Source organism: Oncorhynchus tshawytscha, linkage group LG27 (assembly GCF_018296145.1).
Source record: "Oncorhynchus tshawytscha isolate Ot180627B linkage group LG27, Otsh_v2.0, whole genome shotgun sequence".
NCBI classification, from domain to species: domain Eukaryota; kingdom Metazoa; phylum Chordata; class Actinopteri; order Salmoniformes; family Salmonidae; genus Oncorhynchus; species Oncorhynchus tshawytscha.
Window position 1 is genome coordinate 6,455,558 of NC_056455.1, and position 22,337 is coordinate 6,477,894.

The window sequence follows — 22,337 nt, forward strand, 5'->3', positions numbered from 1 at the left end:
CCCATTTCATTGATCCCCAATCATTGGGTAAAGCTGTACTGTGTAATATGAATGATACCCCACTTCACTGCTTCACATTCCAACCTTGTTTAACATGATCTAGACTAAATATGGCATGATTCCACCAATTGTAACGTTCTGCATCACTTTCATATAGGTACTTTTATTTTGAAGACAACCTGCACATTCCACTATTGTGCCTAATCCTTATTGTAGCTAGCTTCACAACCCGGTCCCGGTCGAGCATCACTCGCCAGCTGCTTATAACGTTAGCTTTGGGCAACAGGGTTAAGTAGCTGGCTAGCTATTTATTTTCATGAACTGAAGTTGAATTTTAATAGGCGAACAACAAGTGGCTACCTAGATAATACTTACAATGATTCCCAAATCATTACTAAGAATAATAAAAATGACTGCAGTTTCTACTGGTCATTGTTCTCAGGCTGGTTGTATTGGTACCAAGCTAAAGCCTAGCTAGCTTCCCCAGAAGTTGCGGTCGAACAAATAACGCTTTATTACCAAAGCGGTATTGTAAACACTTCGTTAGTGGCAGTTGTTTGCACACTTTTTTGTACAGCTGTGACAGTGCTTACTGATAGTAGTGGTGGCGCTTGGCTTGCACGTGTAAATTCAGAACACACAACATTCTATAATATAACTGTGTTATTTGACGTGTCAAATTAAAAGCGTATTTAACGGGTAAAATAGTGTTATTTGACGTGCATCTTTTTTGACACGCAAAGAGCCAAACGGCGTTCCATAAAATGTAGCTGCTATCAGTTAGTGTACAGGTGCAATAAACCGACTAGCCAGCTCTGGAGGGAAGCTGTGACAGATCAACCAAGACTATCGCTGACCAAATCAAAAGTGTCCTGGATGGCAGGCTAAGGGACGATTTATTTGTGAACTTTGTACAATTATTATTAGTAGTACACTCTTCCATGGCTTACTTCCATCACGTTCATTGGAAATAAATTAAAAGTTATCGGCAGTACATAACGTATAGGGGGATTACTTAGATACATACATGAGTTGTCCCAACTGAAATGACGGTTAAATGTCATTACATTAGGCTAGCCATTTTGTCCACTCCACATTTTGTTTAGAATTTATTGAGAAGTCAGATCATTTTATGGTTGATTTAAGTACAGGACAGCAAAGTTACAACAATTATACAACAGTTGGCTAATACTTTACCTATTTGAACAAGCGTCAAATTTTGGTAAAAAAAAGAAGAATATGTTTAAGGTCCAGAAAAGGTGTGCGCACATGAAAACGCGCTCGCGCGGAAGATAGGGAGGAGTTTTTTTTTTTTTTTTTTTCATAGAAGCGGCGCGTGATATCCTTCCGCGGGAGTCGAGCAAGGCCCTTTCCCTCCCGACAACACAGAATGAACAAGCGGCATTGCTGCTTAAACAATTTTTTTTCCAGGTTCCGCGTTTGGAAATAGCCCATATCCAGAGTAAACTAATCGGCTGGGGGATACTGGGCGTGTGTGTTTTTCTCACCGGCTTTCGTTGATTTATCCACGGTCTTGTTACTTTGGTTGAACACTGAAGAAATATAATCCGGGGTTGAGTTGTGCGCGGCAATCTAACTAGCTAGCGACTTCTGTGTAGAGTGGTTGGGACAGAATGGAGCTGATAACAATCCTCGAAAAAACTGTCTCTCCAGGTGATTATACAGCTCCATATACTTATCTTTAACATTTGCCATGTGAAGAGTTTAGGCCAAGCAACTTGACATATCTGTATTTGATAACGATAACGGGTGAAAGTTAAATCAGAAAAAGGGAGGAGGAAATGCCTAGCACTCGGCTAGCTAGGCTGCTAATGTTACGGCCTACTCACTCTGCGGATGCGGCTTCTGTGGTGAATTCGCTAACATGCTAACTTTTAGCACTGTTAATAGTTTAATCTGGGCGGCATTGGCCGAACTGCCAGTTGTCAAAATGTATTATCCGTTGAAAAAGTTATCACCCAGATAGTTGGTCATTTTGATGGGATATTTTTACTGGTTTGATACGTATAGTTACCTATCAATTAACTTGGCTAACTAGCCATTCATGTGCAACTAAATCGGCCCTGCCTTGCACGCCCGCTAACTTTAAAGATTAATATCTAAGTACTGTATCTAGCATGTGCATGATGTGCCGATGTGATTTATTTTTAAGAAAATGCCTGGGCTCAATCATGTAAACGTTATTAGGTGGTATACGCTAGCTAGTGAAGTAAACACTTGTGCATTGCCCGTGGTGATGTAACATGTAGAGCGAACTACGTTAGCTAAATAGTTTGATACGAGTTGGTTAGCTGGACGGCTAACTTAATCGTTGGCCTCTAGTAGCTATCCGCTAGTGAGCATAGCATCCCCGGTAGCCAGCGTGTTTGCATGACATGGGTCACCAATCTAGCTAGTAGGGCTTGATAAATTGGCTATTTAATTAAACGAGTTAACGAACTAATCTTGCATCAGGAAATGTACACCCACAATTTCCCAAGTAGATTTCCCAATTATCGCAGTAGCGGTGAATGTGATCACTGGTGCGCACTGTACACACTAGCTAATGTTAGCTAGGTAATCGTGGTAGCCTAGCTAGCTAATCGTTCTAGCTAGCAAAGGCAATGTAGGAATTGCAGATGCATGCTAACAGAACTTTGCTGCTTCATGTTGTAGCTAACTAGCAAGTGCACTAGCTATTCACATTGTATAACGCTCACATTTTCTCCCTCGCCCCCTCAGATCGAAATGAACTGGAGGCGGCACAGAAGTTTCTGGAGCAGGCGGCAATTGAGAATTTGGTTTGTATAACTACACATTTTATCAGTTAGACGGATAATATATTCCGGTCACATTCAGGTCTGGCGCCAGAAACACAGGGCATGAGCGCATTGAATTGAATTGCCGGCGTTTTCAACTGGGCCCTTTCTCCATCTCAACCTTTTGGCAGCAGCGTCACACACCTCAGCTTTCGCGAATGAATGGAGACCTAGCATTAACCCACGTTAGCTAGCTAGCACACCAGCTACACCATTGTTGGAATCCAGTGCCTTGGCATGATCACTTGAGCACTAACAAAATTTCGACAAATGTCCGTTTTCAGTGATTTAAAAAAACAAAACATTTATTCATTCAGATTAATTTCACTTGAGCAGTAGTATAACCCCGGGATCGAAAAACGAGTTCAATGATAGTGATGGAACACTAGCAGGGCGGATTACGCTGTTTTGATATGGACACATGTGGCTAACATGTTGTAATTTTATAGCTGCATTTGATTCCGTATGCTATTCATGTAACTAATAGTTAACCGGAAAGCTGCATGATAGGCTTTTACTAGTGAGCAAGAGCACTCCTCCCCCCTGACAGATGTCCATTGCATTTTTGGAGTAGAAAGCAAAAGAGGGTGTAGCTAGCTGGCTAGAGAAGAGGAAGTAAGGCGTGATCATGGCATCTGTCATTGAACTACATTTTTGCATAGCTATTTAGCTTTGAAATTGGTCTCCTTGTGTGTATGCACTCTTCCTTTTGAGGAAACATTTATGCTATGATAACTATTTTGGGCAGTGGCAGATCCCCATAGAAAAAGCTAGTTTGTGCAAGGTGTGCAGGGCTCATTTGAACGGAAGTGGCATGGTACCAACATCTGCCACTTAACCTTTCTCGTGCTAGACTCTATATGGTGCATGTTAAATACAAGTTATATATTCTGAAGAGTAGTCAAGCTAAACATCAATTGTGTAATCTCCCATTTTATTTGGCCACATGTCCTTATGTAGCTTTTTTCAAGTCAAAATAATATAAATATATTTTACATTTTAGTCATTTAGCGGACACTCATCCAGAGCGACATACAGGAGCAGTTAGTGTTACGTGCCTTGCTCAATGGCACATTGGAAGATTTTTTTTTTTACCTAGTCGCCACAGGGATTCAAACCAGCGAACTTTCGGTGACTGGCCCAATACTCTTAACTGCAAGGCACCTCAAAGGTCTATGGCTTTGTTTGCTGGACTGTGCAGCTCTGTTAATGATCAGTCACATAATTGGCTAGGTAGATAAAAAACTATTAAGGGAGTTTGACCCAAATCAGTAGTCAGAAGATGTCATGGTACAAGTATTGCTAAATGGCCTTCTTTTGTGGTGCCCTCCTGTCCTTCATTATCATTAAAGACTGCATTATGATTAATGATTAAACCCTATCTGTCTTTTAATCCATCAGCTAAAGGGACAGAGATTTCCTCTCCTAATCAAAGTATTTGTACATACATTTTTAATCTCCAGAAAGCCTAGACACTTGATGCCTCATAGGCCCCACTAATGGGATGATCTTGAATAGGTGTCACAGATGAACTCTTACATCTAAAAATGGTCACAAAGCAGAGTATATAGTTACTTCCGGAAAGTATTCAGACCCCTTGACTTTTTTCACATTGTTATAGCTTTGTTTTTCTCTCCCTGCAATTTACATGCACTATCCCATAATGACAAAGCAAAAACAGATTTAGACATTTTTGCTAATTTCTCAATGATAAAAAACTCACTTATGTAAGTATTCAGACCCTTTACTCAGTACTTTGTTAAAGCACCTTTGGCAGCGAATCCGGCTTCAAGTCTCCTTGGGTATGATACGACAAGTTTCTCCCATTTTCTCTGCAGATCCTCTCAAGCTCCGTCAGGTTGGGATGGGGAGCGTTGTTGCACAGCTATTTCCAGGTCTTTCCAGAGATGTTCAAGTCTGGGCTCTGGCTGGGCCATTCAAGGACATTCAGAGACTTGTCCCAAAGCCACTCCTGCATTATCTTGGCTGTGTACTTATGGTGGTTGTCCTGTTGGAAGGTGAACCTTCGCCCCAGTCTGAGCTCCTGAGTGTTCTGGAGCAGGTTTTCATTGATTATCTCTCTACTGCTCCATTCATCTTTCCCTCGATCCTGAGTAGTGTCCCTGCTGCTGAAAAACGTCCTCACGGCATGATGCTGCCACCACCATGCTTCACTGTAGGGATGTTGCCCGGTTTCCTCCAGATGTGAGGCTTGGCATTCAGGCCAAAGAGTTGAATCTTGTTTCCCATGGTCTTAGTCCTTTAGGTGCCTTTTGGCAAATCCAAGCGGGCTGTCATGTACCTTTGACTGAGGAGTGGCTTCCGTCTGGTCACTACCATAAAGGCCTGCTTGGTGGAGTGCTGCAGAGATGCTTGTCCTTCTGGAAGGTTCTCCCATCTACACAGAGGAACTGTAGAGCTTGTCAGAGTGACCATCGGGTTCTTCGTCACCTCCCTGACCAAGGCCCTTCTCCCGCGATTGGTCGGTTTAGCTGGGCGGCCAGCTCTAGAAAGAGTCTTCGTTGTTCTAAACTTCTTACATTTTAAGATTGATGGAGGCCATTGTGTTCTTGGGGACCATCAATGCTGCCGACATCTTATGGTACACTTCCCCAGATCTGTGCCTCGACACAATCCTGTCTCAGAGCTCTATGGACAATTCCTTTGACCTCATGGCTTGGTTTTTGGACTGACATGCACTGTCAACTGTGGGACCCTATATAGACAGGTGTGTGCCTTTCCAAATCATGTCCAAACAATTGAATTTACCACAGGTGGACTCCAATGAAGTTGTAGACATCTCAAGGATGATCAATGGAAACAGGATGCACCTGAGCTCAATTTCAAGTCTTGTAGCAAAGGGTCTGAATACTTATGTACATAAGTTGTTTCTGTTTATTTTTAAAAATTTGCTAAAATGTATATGTAAAATAGAAACCGTAACAATTTACCAGGAATTTAGCAGTTTGTTGTTTTGGTTACACAAACGCATTACAGATCTGATTTAAAACAACCACACATGGATCAAAAGAGATTGTGGAGCCTGCTGCTGCCACTCACTGACTGCAGCATGAATGGAATTTAGTGTCCAAATTGTTTTGCTGTTGCATACAAACCTGCTCTGTCATGTCTGTTGATTGATTACTAGCCTCCTACATCCTTCAGTTGCTGAATGTAACTGTTGAACACTGTTCAGAATCACTGCAGTGAAATCTTACTCATGCCTGGGACTGGAGGACTGTGGTGGTGACAAAAAAAATTCTTACCTTTTTTGTTTTACTAAACCACTACCAGCTAATGGCCTGATTGTGAAAAAAATACATTTTAAAAACTCTCCCCACCCATTCTCCCTTTCTCCAGCCCACGTTCCTGGTGGAGCTCTCCAAGGTGCTCGCCAACCCTGGCAATACCCAGGTGGCTCGCGTGGCCGCAGGGCTGCAGGTGAAGAACTCACTCACCTCCAAGGACCCGGACGTGAAGACACGCTACCAGCAGAGATGGCTTGCCATCGATGCCAACGCCCGGAGGGAGATCAAGAACTTTGTAAGGATAAACTCCTCTTCTACCACTTAGTGCAGATTTATTTATACTTTCTAGCTTCAGTTGGCTTTTATGTGGTCCCCCCAAAATAATACCAATGTTCTCTGACCCACTTGGCTTCATTCAGCCAAATGCACCAGTTGATTCACCTCTTAACCCCCCTCTTTTCACTCCCCTCCAGGTTCTGCAGACCCTGGGCACGGAGACTTACCGGCCCAGCTCGGCCTCCCAGTGTGTGGCTGGTATCGCCTGCGCAGAGATCCCCGTCACCCAGTGGCCCGAGCTCATTCCCCAGCTGGTGGCCAACGTGACGGACCCCAGCAGCACTGAGCACATGAAGGAGTCCACCCTGGAGGCCATTGGATACATCTGCCAGGACATAGTGAGTGCCCCTGGCACACACATTTGATCACATGAGGATACAGTGGTTATAACCTCAATCTATCTACTGTAATATGGAACTTGTGACATTGTGTCCTCAATAACAATTGCACAAAGACAAGATTCCAAAATCGAACCTAGGCTAAATTGTTTTTTGTTTTCAAAAGCATGTTTCGCTGCAGAGCAGATGTAACTTCCATGAACAACTGTCTTCTCTCCTCCCCTGTATTGTAGGACCCTGAGCAGCTGCAGGACAACGCCAACCAGATCCTGACAGCCATCATCCAGGGCATGAGGAAGGAGGAGCCCAGCAACAACGTCAAGCTGGCTGCCACCAACGCGCTGCTCAACTCACTGGAGTTCACCAAAGCCAACTTCGACAAAGAGGTGTGTTTGTGTCTCCCGCCCTGCCTGTGTCCCACTATGTTAGTGTTTAAGTTCCTCTGTCGCCTGCTGTGACCCAAAAAATGGAAAGATGAAATGGACAAATCTGAGCTTGTTTATGGACTTAACTATCTGGTCTGTGATGAGAAATCATGCACCACGCTGAATGTGTGATGGATAACCCCTACCACAATATCTGAGACCTGCACACAAGGTTGGGTTTTGAATGCTTTGTCTATGGGTCTGTCATAACAGTGAATGGGTCTGTGTTTTCCAGACGGAGAGGCACTTTATCATGCAGGTCGTCTGTGAGGCCACACAGTGCCCAGACACCAGAGTGAGTATCGTGAGTTTCTCTTTTCTATTTAAAACCTTTTTTGGCACATTTATTCATGCGTTCAGCCAATAATCATATTGTTAACCAATGTTGGTGAAATGCAATGTCTGTCTCCCAAAGGTACGAGTGGCTGCCTTACAGAACTTGGTGAAGATAATGTCTTTGTATTATCAGTACATGGAAACGTACATGGGTCCGGCACTGTTTGCGGTAAGCAACCCCCCATGCAGTAACTTGGGTCTTGCTCTGTGGTCTTTCGATGTGCTTCTATTTCTTTCTGAAGAACTTAAGTCAGAACTCCAAACAAGGTCTTGATGGACCTTATCAGTTACTGATATTGTAGCGTCGCTTGTTGACCACTTGTCTGGTCTATGATGAGAGATAATGCACGATGCTGTAAATGCCTGATGTGAAACTCCTACGACAATATCTGAGACCTGCACGGACACCAAGGCCAGTAGTCCATATCAAGGACGCTCCTTTAAAATGAACATCCTGACCCCCCCCGGTCTCTGTCCTCCCCGAACAGATCACAATAGAAGCCATGAAAAGTGACATTGATGAAGTTGCCTTACAAGGAATCGAGTTCTGGTCGAACGTGTGTGACGAGGAGATGGATTTGGCCATTGAAGCGACTGAGGTGAGCCCCACCCCACACACAAGTGCTTTCAAACGTGTTTTAACTCGATAAACTAAACACAAGGCAACACTGCAGCCCACTAATGGAAATGTACACGTTTTATATATTATAACACCCGAAAGGGTCAGTTAGCCATGTTTGCTGAGTGACGATCTAGCTCACCTGTCTGGTCTGATGAGAAATCATGCACCACGCTGAACGCCTGATGGATAACCCCTACCACTAAATCGGAGACCTACACCTACCTTGTTATTTTGTTATCACACTATTAGTCGGCCGTTAAGCTGACATCCCTTACCTCGGGTGTTTATTTTAGGCGCAAAATGCATGCAGTGGAGAGTTGCACAACAACAAAAAGGTAAATATTCCTCTAAGTTTGGCACATCTTTCTCTCTCTCTCCCCCCAGGCATCGGAGCAGGGCCGGCCCCCGGAGCACACCAGCAAGTTCTATGCCAAAGGAGCCTTGCAATACCTGGTGCCCATCCTCACCCAGACACTCACCAAACAGGTACCCAAGAGAAGAGCCCGCGGCAGTCATTTTACACCTCGTTATCCTCTTCGTTACACATTAGGGCACAGATTTGATGGACACAATTCAAGTGAAGCGTCTGTATGCACCACACAACATTTCAGTCTGCCGTTTTTAGTGTTTACCACAAGGCAAGATTCCTTTCAGTTCACAGCCCAGCCTGGCTAGCACAGCCCACACACAATTCGAAGTGAAACAATGTTAATGAGGTTGGAGGAGGGAGAAATCGACCAAACAGATTTGGATTAATGTGAAGCATGTGAAAAATGCCAGCCGCAGGGTGTTGGAAACCTTACCCGGACAGGGTAAGCCAGCCCGTGGAAGTGAAGGCATCCCCAGCCAGTTTGTCCTTGGAGAGCAGGGCATCGGTGGTGACGCTACATGATTTAATGTCAGCCAGAGACACTAAAACGTCCATCCATAAATCCTTTATAACCTAGAATGATCCTGTAGAGTGAGACATACTGATTGATAAGGATATGGGTGAATAATTTCCTTGTATTAAAATCTCTGTACAACACTAATGCCTCTAGCTGGCAGACTCCTTCATCTTGAGATTAAATTAAGATTCTGCCTCCTAGGAAAACCTGTCTGGTCTGTGATGAGAAATCATGCACCACGCTGAACATGTGATTGATAACCCCTACCACAATATCTGAGACCTGCAGACATGTATTTTTAATTTAACCTTTATTTAACTAGGCAAGTCAGTTGAGAACAAATTCCTATTTGCAATCACGGCCAAAGCCGGACGACGCTGGGCCAATTGTGCGCCGTCCTGTGGGACTGATACAGCCTGGATTTGAACCCATGTGTCTGTAGTGACGCGCCTAGCGCTGAGATGCAGTGCCTTAGACCGCTGCGCCACTCGGGAGCCCGTATTAAGTGTGGGGGGGTGGCTCCTCGCCCATCCAGGTGCCACCATTTTGTGTCTAATACCACATACAACATTGTTGATTATCCCCCAGGAAGACTGTGTTCTACTGCTACCACCCATTCTATAATAAGTACAAGTGTACCATGTGAAGTCTAGCAGGGAGGTGTGAGGATTTCTGTACGTGCCACCCCAGTCTTATCTATTAGGGGCTTTAATGAGACCCGCTGTACTTGTCTAGCTGAATTTGTGTGTCACATTTGGTCTGTCCTATTATTGTGTGTCCTTTTGTGTAGAATGTCCTTGTTGATATGCTATAGGTACCTGTTCATGTGAATGTATGCTTTATCCTTTGGGTCTCCTTCCCCTCTACACGATCGGGTCATCTCTCCCGGCAGACCTTTTTATGTAAATGTTTTTCCTCTCTCCTCTCCTATGTGCAAGTCCAGGTTAGATTCCTTTCATACTTCTTCCCTCCACCCCCCTTCTTTGTTCCTCTGTCAATAGACATTTGGTTTTTATCCCTCCTTTTCTCGATGTCATAACGTGTCATGTAAATGCGTCTCCTCTCATTCACCCCTCTCGCTTCCTCCTCAGGACGAGAACGACGACGATGACGACTGGAACCCGTGCAAGGCGGCAGGCGTGTGCCTGATGCTGCTGGCCACGTGCTGCGAGGATGACGTGGTGCCTCACGTGCTGCCCTTCATCAAGGAGCACATCAAGCACCCCGACTGGCGCTACCGCGACGCCTCGGTCATGGCCTTTGGCTCCATCCTGGAGGGGCCCGAGCTCAACCAGCTCAAACCCCTCGTCATTCAGGTGACTAACTTCACCAAATGTAGACATGAAGACAAATTCAACATGCTGTAAGCTATTCTTGTAACAGCTTTGCTCAATTCATTCTAATTAACCTAACAATTATGATTGCAGTCTTTGTCTACATAACCTGGTTCAAGCATTCATGACATTACCCTGAAGAAGGCACAGTGATGCCGAAACGTTGGTTTACCCATAAATGACTGGCTGTTTTTATATATAGTGTGCGACTATTTTTATATCTTAGTTTATTCGTCGTTAGTCGGCATCTCTGCACAAAATACTTTTCTCTGGGTGTGCGCCAGGTCATTCTTTTTATTAGACATGAAGACATGCCATAAATGGAACACCACCATGTTATGATCTCAACCTGCAGCTAACATATCAGATTGAAGAGAAGTTTTGATTATCTGTTAGGAAATTCTTGGCATAGTAGGGATGGGATGTTTGGCTCTTTTGACTGCCTCGGATCTTGTCGACTCGTTCAGTCAAAAGAAAGACTCGTTCGGCTCCTTTTGTTCATTTGAGTCAGTAATGCCCAGAGCACGCAGGACCCCCGGCCGGCGAACGACGAACTGAAAACTCAAGTCATGATTCCACAAGCCTCTTGTTTACATCTCGTTCACCATAGGGGGCTTATTGGAGCCGTCATTTGTGATTGAGACGTGTGAAACTGTGCTTTAAACAATGTACATTTGTCGATTGCTAGGCACACGAATAAGATTATTTCTTTATTCATTTGAAATGGGGTAAGGTTGTGGCTCCAACCGGACGAGATTATGAACGACTCTTGGTGGAATTGCACTCCTTAAATGTCTCCCGTGAGGGTGACGAGCACCATGTTCAAACTGCAGCCCCCAGAATGATTCATTGTAGAGTTTGAGTTTGTTTGAGCAGAGGCTCTGGTTCTAAAGAAATGCTGCGCCAATGACATTCAATAATCAATTAATTGCAGTCATTCTTGCACCATGCGATCAATTATCAGTTGTAAACATGCATCAGTTGTAAACATGATCTATTTCCCCGTGCGCGTATGACCGATGGTTGGTGGTCGGAGTGCGTCTCTGGAGCCGCTGAGCCGGAGGAGTGTGTATTGATCCCGCTGTAGGTAGGACTCACTGCGGCCAGTACTAGCAGGTCAAAACGAAAGACTATAAAATGAACCGGTCACTCAGGAGAAACAAATCACGCGTCTCGTGTCAGTAAAAAGAGTTGTTTGTAAAGAACGCATCGTTCGCCCAACTGCACATCGCTAAGGCATGGCCCAACCAGCTCAAACCCCTTGTCATGCAGGTCAGTACACCAGCTTCCGCTGCATTATGATACCTACTTACTGATACCACCGATTTCCCCCCGGGGGGGGAGTTTCTCAGCAGCATAGACTAACATGCATACTAACAATCCACCGTCTGATGGGTGTGTCGAGCAAGGAAGAGAATTGCTTGTGGCCAAGTAGAAATGTATCTGCTGTAAATGTCATTATCTCTAGGCTGCAAGCATTTCTCAGTTTCCTTGTTGCACGCCCATCAGATAATGTATTGTCTTTTCTGTGTGTTTTTAAACTCCCTTACGGTTAATAATGAAGCTATCTGCAAGTTTCAGTTAATCTTTAGATGAACCACAATCTACCCTAAGTTGTTGCCAGGGTGATCGGGTATTTCCAGACGTGTTCATTCACAAGTAGGGTGGACTGGAGAGGCTGTGAGGAGGCGGTATCGGCTGAACCACCATGTTCTTTCGTGGCTGTGTGTATGGCTGCGTCTCATATGGCTCCCTATCTGGTGCACTGTTTTCTACCAGGACACAAGTAATGCGTTATGTAGGGTCTAGGGTGCCTTTTGGTTTACAGACTGTGCGAAATCCTTGACCCCCCAAGCCCTATTGAACTGTGAACTGAAAGTGGGTGCTTGTCTCAGAGTGAGCTGGTGATAAGCTTGTGTAAGTGTCCATAATCTGAGATAAAAACCTGTCGTTCACTAGGTAGCAAATTCAAAAGAACTGACCTGATGTTATATTAAAATCATGTTTCCGTTGTAAAACGTGAATATGTGAACTAATAAGGCAGTATAGAACCTTGTATCTGGTCGGTGATGAAAAATATTGTAATCAAGACCCTTGACAACCCTGATGTTTAAATAGGATTTATCGGAGACCTGCACAGACAAGTTCAGTAAAGCTGGATTGAGACACTCTGTAGTAGTTATGGGGGGAAATCGACAGTTACACATCGGAATATTGTTTTTGATGACTCGTATCGTTTTGACGATATCGCAATATTTGTTTGCGCTAGTTCGCTGTTCCTGCACAGCTTATTCATCTTTTTATGCAGGAAGCCAATTAGTTGTCATCGACAAATTTTTATTTCCATGACTGATAAACTCATTTTCTCATGGTTCTCTTGTCTGTCTGCAGCAGACATATGTTTGGAACATCGAATCACAATAAAATCACACTATCAAATCGCAATACATTTAGAATCGTAATACATAACGTATCGTGAGGTCCCTGGCAATTCCCAGCCATACTCTGTAGAGGCTCTGTGACAATCCCTGGTGGCCCCTTTCCCTGTTTGTCATATTTGACAGACGCTACTGTTGTAAAATCTTGTCCACTGCCCTCCCTCTCCTTCTAGCCCCTACCCCTCTCGCTACACTTAAATACTGTTGTTATATTAACAGTACCTTCCTTTCTCTGCCCATCCATGCCGGTCTGTTTACTCTTGAACCCTTGTTAACAGTACTTAAGTTAATAATGAATAAATTATCATTTATTACATTTCTATAGCGCTTTTCATAGGATCTCAACGCTCTTAAATGGGGAGACTTCATGTGTCGTCGTCCCCGTTCATTGACACTACCGGGGTTAATGCTGTTCTTTCTCCCTTCCCAGGCAATGCCCACGCTGATTGAGCTGATGAAGGACCCCAGTGTTGTGGTGAGGGACACCACGGCCTGGACAGTGGGCAGGATCTGTGAGCTGCTGCCGGAGGCGGCCATCAACGAAGTGTACCTGGCCCCTCTGCTGCAGTGCCTCATCGAGGGCCTGGGGGCCGAGCCACGCGTCGCATCCAACGTTTGCTGGGTGAGACAAGCTAGAGCCGCTTTTTGATTTGATTAATTTGACCATTTTTCAAAACGCAATTCGGCAACACGTGGATACAATGCATTTAAAATTGAGGATCACGGAAAACGGTAAACAGCGTATTTCCATTGTTGGCCTCCACCATACATGCCGCAGTAGTACTTTGTTAATCCCACAGATGGATTTCATCACCACAAGCATCAACGATTTACTGCACAGTACAAAGACACCACTTGCTCATTTACAATTGATGCCGTAGATCTGTCCACCCCACTCGAGTGAAATATGTTGCATCAAAGTACCTATAGTTGAGAGAGATACCTGTCAAGTCTGTGACGGGAGATCATGCACCACACTGAATATGTGATGGATAACCCCAACCACAGTATCTGAGACATGCTGAAGACTTTTTATTTTTTTAATTTTTTTTAAGGACCAAAAATAAAGATTCATGATTTTCATATGGATGCCCTCGTAACTTCTCCCTCCATCCCTTTCTCTCCATCCCTCAGGCCTTCTCCAGCCTGGCGGAAGCCGCGTACGAAGCCACAGATGCAGCGGAGGACCAGGAGGAGCCTGCCACGTACTGCCTCTCCTCCTCCTTCGAGCTCATCGTCCAGAAACTATTAGAAACCACAGACAGGTAGGCAGGACTGTCCAGAAACGGTAGACTGGTAAGCAGGACATGGGGATGGAACGTCGCCTTCTGTTGCCAGGACTGTAGAGGTTTAGTAACCTCTACTTTGCTAGTCAAACGAGACATTTTGTCTGGAGGATTTCTGAAGTTAGCTGGAGACTAACTCTCTGGTCTGTGATGAGAAATCATGCACCACGCTGAACATGTGATGGATAACCCCTACCACAATATCTGAGGCCTTCAATGACAAAAATGCATTTGGAGATGTAGAATGGCGTTAAAATCTACTTCCTCAGGAAATCCTTTGAAGCCCTTAGCTGTATATACCCTTTTGAAGGCTGTGAGTCTCTTATCCAGTTTTGCCGTCATAGATCGCTCAGGTTTATGTATTTAAATGCACCAATTTTTTTGCTAAGAATTGCACACATTTCTGTATAATATAAAATGCAAGTAATATTGTTTTCCTGATGCATAGTAATGATTGTAAGTTATGTTTTCCCTCTGTGTCCACCAGGCCGGACGGTCACCAGAACAACCTGCGTAGCGCGGCCTACGAGGCCCTGATGGAGATTGTGAAGAACAGCGCCAAGGACTGCTACCCAGCTGTGCAGAAGACCACCCTGGTCATCATGGAACGCCTGCAGCAGGTCCTGCAGATGGAGGTGGGTCCCAACAGAGAGAGCGGTGGATTGGTGGGGCAAACCTTTTTGGTCTGTGATGAGAAATCATGTACTCACTACTCTGAAGAGCTCTGATGTTTACTTAAGGATTTATCTACTTTAAACTATTAGACATTTTGCTTGGATTCTTTTCTGTATTGAATAAATTCCCATTGAAGGAACTGTTGATTTCATGTGCTCTCTCTCTCTCTCGCTTCAGTCTCACATCCAGAGCACGTCGGACAGAATTCAGTTCAACGACCTCCAGTCTCTACTGTGTGCCACCCTGCAGGTGAGACAAGCTGACTTCATTCAGTTTGACCCTCAAACTATTTCAACCTCCCCGAACTAGAGGTAGAAGAAGAATACCTAGGGGGTTCCATGAATATATTTAGCTGTGAGTATTTTAAAACCTAAGAAAAAAAGACAAAAGCGATATACATTTTTAGTACTTGTCTGATCTGTGACGAGAGATCGTGTACAGAAAACCCTGATGAAACTAGGAAGAATCTGAGACCTGCACAGACATGATCTAAAATGTACTAGGAAAGGAGAAGGCTTTATGAGGAAAGGTACCGTAGATGGACACCCAGCAAGGAAACAACTTCTGGGTTGGAGTTCTCCTCTTTCCCGCTTCTCACAGTAGCTAAACGACTTTCGAGTTAGCCTGTGCTATGTTAGGTTAACCCCCCCCACACTTCTCTATAGAATGTGCTGAGGAAGGTGCAGCACCAGGACGCGTTGCAGATCTCAGACGTGGTGATGGCCTCCCTGCTCAGAATGTTCCAGAACACAGCCGGCTCCGGGGGCGTACAGGAGGATGCGCTCATGGCCGTCTCAACCTTGGTGGAAGGTGAGCCATTTAAAACGGTCACACTGTGGTGGATGGTTAAAAAACAACAACATTTAGATGGGTCACACACACGCCGGGTTTTCTACGCACACCCTCCGCCCACTTTAGTAGGATGAATTATGTTTATGTGAATCTAAGCAGTTAAACCTCGTATCTGGTCTGTGATGAGAAATCTTGTACTCAAAACCCTGAAAACCGTGATGTTTTAATAGGATTTATCTGAGACCTGTTTCTAGCCGCTTGGTCAATGTGAATCTGATTTCCAGTCTTCTAGCAGTATGTAAATGGTGTGTTGCATGTCCAGTGTCACATGCCTCACTGAGCATTTTTACAAGCACACTAAAAAAAATCAGTGTTATGGCAGAGTATGGCATTAGTCATGTAATCGCGTTACTCTAACTGATCTTAATCGCTGTAAGGTCACAATCAAAGTAAACATAAGCCAATTAAAACAGCTCTGAAAACCAGGTATCTTTGGAAAGATTAGGATGTATATAAGCGGCTTAATCGGTGTTCCAGCGGCGTATTCGATCGGTCGGTGCGTGTGCTAGCACCAGCAACTATAGCCTCCATCTTTTGCGCGAGTAAAGTGAGTTTGGACCAAACTGCAAGGATGAATCTTAGAAACATACAAACTTTTTATATGTCCGAACTCAGAATCAAATAGGCTTCCCAAAAATTACATGGTCGCTATGGTAATGTTTATTTTGATTGATTTGATTGAATTTCTGCATTTATCAAAGTGCCAACCAGGTAGGTAGACTGATTTTAGATATGTTCATATAAACAAAATTATTAGGGAAATCGTTAATTTTGCAAAGCATGTAAACATTTGAAATCGAATTGTCGTATTAATTTTTGACTATTCACAATAATTGTGTGCATGTAACCATACTCAATGTTCTGTAATGTCTTCTGTTTTCTCAGTTTTGGGCGCTGACTTTCAGAAATACATGGATGCCTTTAAACCCTTCCTGGGAATTGGACTGAAGAATTATGCAGAATATCAAGTGGGTTCTGTTTTTTTTTTTTTTTTTTTCAGATTATATTCCTATTAATCTCTTAAAGTAAAAAAAAACAAAACACAAGATTTCTCCCTTCCACTGACGCCTGTTCCTCTCGTTGCTCTGAGCTGTGGCAGCTGGGATTTTGGGTGGTCACAGAGTAACGTGGTCTATTTCACCCAGTGTTCATGAGGTAGCAGGGCTGCCATTGTCTACACTGGACTTTGCGGGACCCCACACTTGAAATGCACTGACTTAGTAGCTAAGTACCTTCTAGTAATGCTTGCTGTGAGAGTCGACACAATTATTTCACCGAGCTACACCACTCGCCCTCCCTCCCTCGTCAGGTGTGTCTGGCCGCGGTGGGCCTGGTGTGTGACCTGTGCCGAGCCCTAATGTCCAACATCCTGCCTTACTGCGACGAGATCATGCAGCTCCTGCTGGAGAACCTGGGGGTGAGTTGCACTTTAGTTTCTGCCAGCTGTGTTGGTAATACTGGAATGTGCAGGACTGTACATTTGAATCTTTTTTTTGATTGATCGGTTACTTTGTAGAAGCGTGTAAATGTCTTGGTTTCAAGCTGACCGTAGACACAGCAACAAAAAATTAACAGGAAGAAAAGGGGATATAATTCCAGCTGTCTTTGTTCATATAGGTTAGGTTAAGTCTTGAAGATATTCATAACGTTTTTCACCTGTACTGACTAAGGGCGTTTGTTGCCCCTGCAGAATGAGAATGTGCACCGGTCGGTGAAGCCCCAGATCCTGTCAGCGTTCGGAGACATTGCCCTGGCCATCGGAGGAGAGTTCAAGAAGTACCTGGAGATCGTCCTGGACACCCTGCAGCAGGCGTCGCAGGCACAAGTCGACAAGGTAGAACAGATGGACACGCGCTGTACCACTTTGGCATCCCCCTGTTTCATTTGACCCTGACGCCTGTTCCTCTCGCTGCTCTGAGCTGTGGCAGCTGGGATTTTAGGTGGTCACAGAGTAATGCGGGGTCTATTTCACCCAGTGTTCATGAGGTAGCAGGGCTGCCATTGTCTACACTGGACTTTGCGGGACCCCACATGTTTCTTCCCTGAGCATTTTGTTTGTAGAATCTTGTTAAACATGCCTCTTCTGGAGTTTGTTAGGGATATTAGTATTGTAGTGGTCAATAGATAACAATGACAGTTGCGCTCCTCGACGCGGTCTGTCCTCTATCCCGCTAACCTGCTGTGTGTTTTGGTCCCCCCCCTGGCAGACGGACTATGACATGGTGGACTATCTGAACGAGCTGCGGGAGGGCTGTCTGGAGGCCTACACTGGCATCATCCAGGGCCTGAAGGGGGACCAGGAGAACGTGCACCGTGAGTCCGCCATCCTCCCACTGTCATAACTAATCTACACATTTTGTGGATCTAGTATTTTGGTGTTTTGTGCGATTATGGTATTGATATTGTGTCTTGAGATGCCAAATGTACGATTTCACCGCACTAGTGTTTACAGTAGAGACTGAGGAGTCCTTCCACTGACGCCTGTTCCTCTCGCTGCTCTGAGCTGTGGCAGCTGGGATTTTAGGTGGTCACAGAGTAACACGGTCTATTTCACCCAGTGTTCATGAGGTAGCAGGGCTGCCATTGTCTACACTGGACTTTGCGGGACCCCACACGTGCACATGGTGGCACACTGAAAAGTCTGAATCAACAAATGCCACTTTTCCTAACACATCCTTAATCACCTCTTTGTCTGAATTATGGCAATTTTGAGTGACTTGGTCACCTGTCTTAATTCTCATGATTGCGCTGAACATTGTCTTCCTTGCATCGTTCTGTCCTACCTGTAGCTGACGTGATGCTGGTGCAGCCCAGAGTGGAGTTCATCCTGTCCTTCATCCATCACATCGCTGAAGACGAGGACCACTCTGACGGCGTGGTGGCAAACGCTGCCGGACTTATAGGGTAAGGCAACAAGGATTATCTCAGTGGTAGTGACGCTTGCTTTGTGGATCACAATAATACTGAAGATGCTGTTGGTACGACATAGCATAAAAATGTTAAGGGCAGCTTGGGCTAAGATGCGCGGAGGAGGGCAGGTGATCTCAAGGCATGAAAGATACTTCATGATGAATTCTGATTTAAAAATTACGAAAATAATTATACATTTTTGTTGATCTGTCTGGTCTGTGAGATCTTGTACTCAAACGCTATTAAAACATCAGGGTTTTATCTTAAACCTGCACAGACCCGGTCAGTAAGAGACTTGAAAAGGAGTTGTTTGAGGTAGCAGGCCTCTAGATCAAAGTCGTGTTTCCAGCGACTTGATCAATGTAAAACGGTTTCCTCCGCTTCCCTTTACAGTTTGTAAATAGTAATGTTCCTGCCTGACGTGCTTAGTTTAACCCTTTCCCTCCCCTGTGACGTAAAATGTGCTGCATGTGGTCCGACTCTCCCTCTTTCCTCTCCTCAGAGACCTGTGCACGGCCTTTGGGAAGGACGTGATGAAGCTGGTGGAGCTGCGGCCCCTCATCAACGACCTGCTGACGGAGGGCCGGAGGTCCAAGACCACCAAGACCAAGACGCTGGCCACCTGGGCCACCAAGGAGCTGCGCAAGCTCAAGAGCCAGGCCTGGTGAGTTATTGTCCGAATGCCCTACTGACTGACAGTCACCCCTACAGCACCTTTAGAGCGTCACAAAACAGCAAGGGAATAGCTAAGGGATAAAAAAAAAATGTACAGTTTGAAAGTTAATGTTGCGTTGGGAGATACTTATTCAGGAAGTGCGAGTCTTGTCCATTTTTTCTTTATTTTTCTTTATGGAGATGGCGTGAAATTGTAACCTTTAGTGATTTCATGAAAGAGCATGTATAGAGTGTGTAACTTGGTAACCAATTCTGATATCTATAAAGTCACCAGAATTTCACTGGAGCAGCCTAATGAGAGGGATCACTATGTGCATGGAGCACGTGAACACAGGTCTTTGGCTCCTTCAGCTAATAAGCTTTTCTTCCTCTGTTCCTCCTCTAGATTTCATGCTGGTTGGGGATAAGATGGACAACAATGAAAACGCCCCACTGGAGTTTCTTCTGTCTTTTGCGTCGTGTCCGAGTTAAAGCAGAAGTGAAGCGTGCGCTGAGATGAGTGTCTGAGAATGTGTGAGTGAGAGCGAGAGTGAGCGAGGATCGACGTCACACCACCTTCTGAGTACAATTCCAGCAGTTGCCGGCAGACCAGCAGCGCCCCACCCCTGAACCCCCACCACCACTTCCTTAGGCCCCCCCCGCCACCTTCTTCTTCGGCCACCTGTGGACTGATTCTGACTTGACAAGGACTCCACACAAAAACGTGGATCGCTGTAGCCGGCTAGTTCTAGAACTCTTCTGAAAAAAAAAACGAATATTAGTCTACAACAGGATCACCAGAGCAGAGAAATAAAACTGCCAAAATGTGGTTTCTTTTGAGGGAAAATACAAACAAAACATGATACGAAAGAACGCGACTATTTTGCTCTTTGACCGATCTGTGGAAGATTTACTTTTTCCCTTGTCATTTTTGGGGGGTTTCCTTCAAGCACTATATGGTTGTGGACTTGGTCAATTTTACGCAAACGTGAACTGAACCGGAATCCGAAAAATACAAACTTTTGGGGTGTTAGAAATGCGCCTAAAGGATCACTGCTGGAGTTGAAGGAAGATGAAACGAGGGGGACGAGCAGGCGGTCTCCACCCCCCTCGTCTCCTACTTCTAGCCTCTCTGTTATCCCCCAGCCTGCCCCTGCAAGGAGCCCCCACAGCGATGCAGGGGTGGAGCTAGCTGACCAGCCTGGATGATGAAGTGTGTGTCTGTGAGGGAGGGGATTCACTGTCGCTACACCCCCCCCGGTTATTTCAAATAAATAATAAAGCTTGACGCAAATTCAGTAAGATATATTTCTGATGCTGTTTGGGAGAGGGCAGTGGGGGCCCGGTAGATTACTTATTGGCAGCACTTGAGTGAATTGGCAAGAAGGTGTTTATTTCCTGCAAGAGAATCACTGACAAATGTTCACCGGTTCAATTTTTCTTTTTTTTTTAATGGCATCAGTAGTTTCTCTTCATCTTCAGTGTGGGCTTCTAGATAAACAGACCCTTTCTTGCCAGCCCCGTTAACAAGAATTGGTGAGGATTTATGCGTTGAGTGCATCAGGATCAATCAAGGCTAGGGGAACACTTCCAAAATAACTACATTTGACATGTAACACTTTATCTTAGTGTTAAGATGAGCAAGGAGTAGAAAACGAGTGCCAAATTTAGACTACTCGTCATAGGGTAAAATACAACAAGCAAACACACTTGCCTAAAGCATGCAGTTCAGAAAGAAATCTATTGAACTACATGATGAACGAGTGAATTGGGCTTGTTTCAGTTCCCATTTGTTGGTTTCTCGCTGCACTTAGTTGGAAAAGGGTCACTCACCAAGCTGTTAAAATGAGAATCGACTACGTTTGTACAAGGTTATATTTTTCCATTGCTATGAAAAGAAACAATAAAATGATATCAAACATTCCCCAAGCAGTTCTGGTACTTTGGTCTGTATTTTCTTTTGTTTCTTGCAACTGTTTGTAATGCACTGTGATGACTTCGGTGTCCATGGCAACGCTAGGTTGGTCGAGATCCCCCCCCCCAGAAACTTCCAGAAAATGTATCTGTCTATATTGGCATAATCAATCGGGTTCAATTTAACTTGTCATCACTGTTTTGTACTGTTTACGTTCTCCAATGCATAGGTGTTGGATATGAGGCGTTTTCCATTTGATTTGAGATTGGACATTTTTTTTGCGGTGACTTTGGTCCTCACACCACTTTGGATTGTGTAACATTGTCCTCATGGGCTTGGCTATTTACACCATGTCATGTGTTGAAATGATATTAAGAATTGCAACATGAATATAGAATTGTGAACATTATGACAACCTGCTTTTTTTTCTTTTCTTAATTTCCAACCTAGTAAACTAATAAAAATCTATATTGTACTTAACACTGTAACCTTTCAATGTTCTTCTGTAAATGGCTGTCACTTGTGTCTGCTGACCCTTATACCCTTGCATTGAGTGTGTGTAGAATAATGATCTATCTTGCTTAAAAGGAAAGTCAGCTAAACATTACTCTTGTCCCTCCAGACATTAATGTGACCGGTTGATCAATTTTGGCATTTTTATTCACCATTATGGTGCACTACTTCTGAACAGGGACCATAGACAAAGTACATTTCATCTGAGCAGAATTTGGAATAGTTATGTTTAGAAGTTTACCCAAACCACAGATGTGTGTTATTACCTGATGTCCAATCCTAAGGATAATGGGAAAGAAACATGGAAGTGCAGTACACTGTCAACTACCAAATACAATATATTGTCGGGTGTCTGGTCACCGCTAGTGCCCAGCTGACTGAACTGCAAGTGTTGGTTTTATTTCCCCACAACTCAATTTAAAAGGTGAAATGGTACAGTGCTGTCTCATAAACCTGCCATGCTGATTTGGACAGAAATGTGACTCCTTATAAATGGGTGAAATGCAAAACTTGGCTCATTGTGAAAGGCTACATTTGCTAAGAGAGATACAATGCATCTAAAATAGCACATAGTGAAATTAGAAACCGGGTGGTTAATTTATACTTGATCATGAAGAGTGGGATGATATCTGGAATAAGCAGAGCAGCAACTGATGACGTTGTACACAGTCACCTAAAAGGCTCGAGGACCACGATCACAAAGAGCAGACACTAAGTAAAAAAATCTATGAAATTTAAAATTTCATCTT

The 22,337-nt window shown here is 44.4% G+C and overlaps 1 protein-coding gene and 3 non-coding genes across 5 annotated transcripts; all 4 read left to right on the top strand.

The window, feature by feature from the left end:
* The first annotated feature begins 1,340 nt into the window (after nucleotides 1-1,340).
* On the top strand, nucleotides 1,341-21,084 carry LOC112225951 (importin subunit beta-1). 2 transcript variants are annotated; one of them, XM_042307168.1, is made up of 22 exons: nucleotides 1,341-1,674; nucleotides 2,743-2,801; nucleotides 6,180-6,362; nucleotides 6,541-6,741; nucleotides 6,975-7,127; nucleotides 7,402-7,470; nucleotides 7,582-7,671; nucleotides 7,991-8,101; nucleotides 8,509-8,610; nucleotides 10,103-10,327; nucleotides 13,214-13,405; nucleotides 13,918-14,048; nucleotides 14,557-14,704; nucleotides 14,922-14,993; nucleotides 15,410-15,554; nucleotides 16,482-16,564; nucleotides 16,906-17,013; nucleotides 17,287-17,430; nucleotides 17,804-17,909; nucleotides 18,386-18,500; nucleotides 19,009-19,170; nucleotides 19,567-21,084. In XM_042307168.1, coding segments are annotated over exons 1-22 (2,640 nt in total). In that variant the 5' UTR covers nucleotides 1,341-1,634; the 3' UTR covers nucleotides 19,568-21,084. The 2 variants fall into 2 exon arrangements, with proteins under 2 accessions (XP_042163102.1, XP_042163103.1); XM_042307169.1 differs by having other exon boundaries at nucleotides 7,402-7,461.
* Nucleotides 16,659-16,800, top strand: LOC112226352. Its single transcript, XR_002949721.2, has one exon. It is a non-coding gene; the product is annotated as a small nucleolar RNA SNORA79 (small nucleolar RNA).
* Nucleotides 17,488-17,631, top strand: LOC112226353. Its single transcript, XR_002949723.1, has one exon. It is a non-coding gene; the product is annotated as a small nucleolar RNA SNORA79 (small nucleolar RNA).
* Nucleotides 18,072-18,213, top strand: LOC112226355. Its single transcript, XR_002949725.1, has one exon. It is a non-coding gene; the product is annotated as a small nucleolar RNA SNORA79 (small nucleolar RNA).
* Nucleotides 21,085-22,337: the final 1,253 nt, after the last annotated feature.

What these genes read in the sequence shown, in the direction of transcription:
- LOC112225951 (XM_042307168.1), top strand. Translation starts at nt 1,635, where the DNA reads ATGGAGCTGATAACAATCCTCGAAAAAACTGTCTCTCCAG. An exon ending in CAGACACCAGAGTGAGTATC is followed by an intron (nt 7,471 to 7,581) that starts GTGAGTTTCTCT and finishes TGTCTCCCAAAG; the next exon opens with GTACGAGTGGCTGCCTTACA. An exon ending in TCCTGCTGGAGAACCTGGGG is followed by an intron (nt 17,014 to 17,286) that starts GTGAGTTGCACT and finishes TTGCCCCTGCAG; the next exon opens with AATGAGAATGTGCACCGGTC.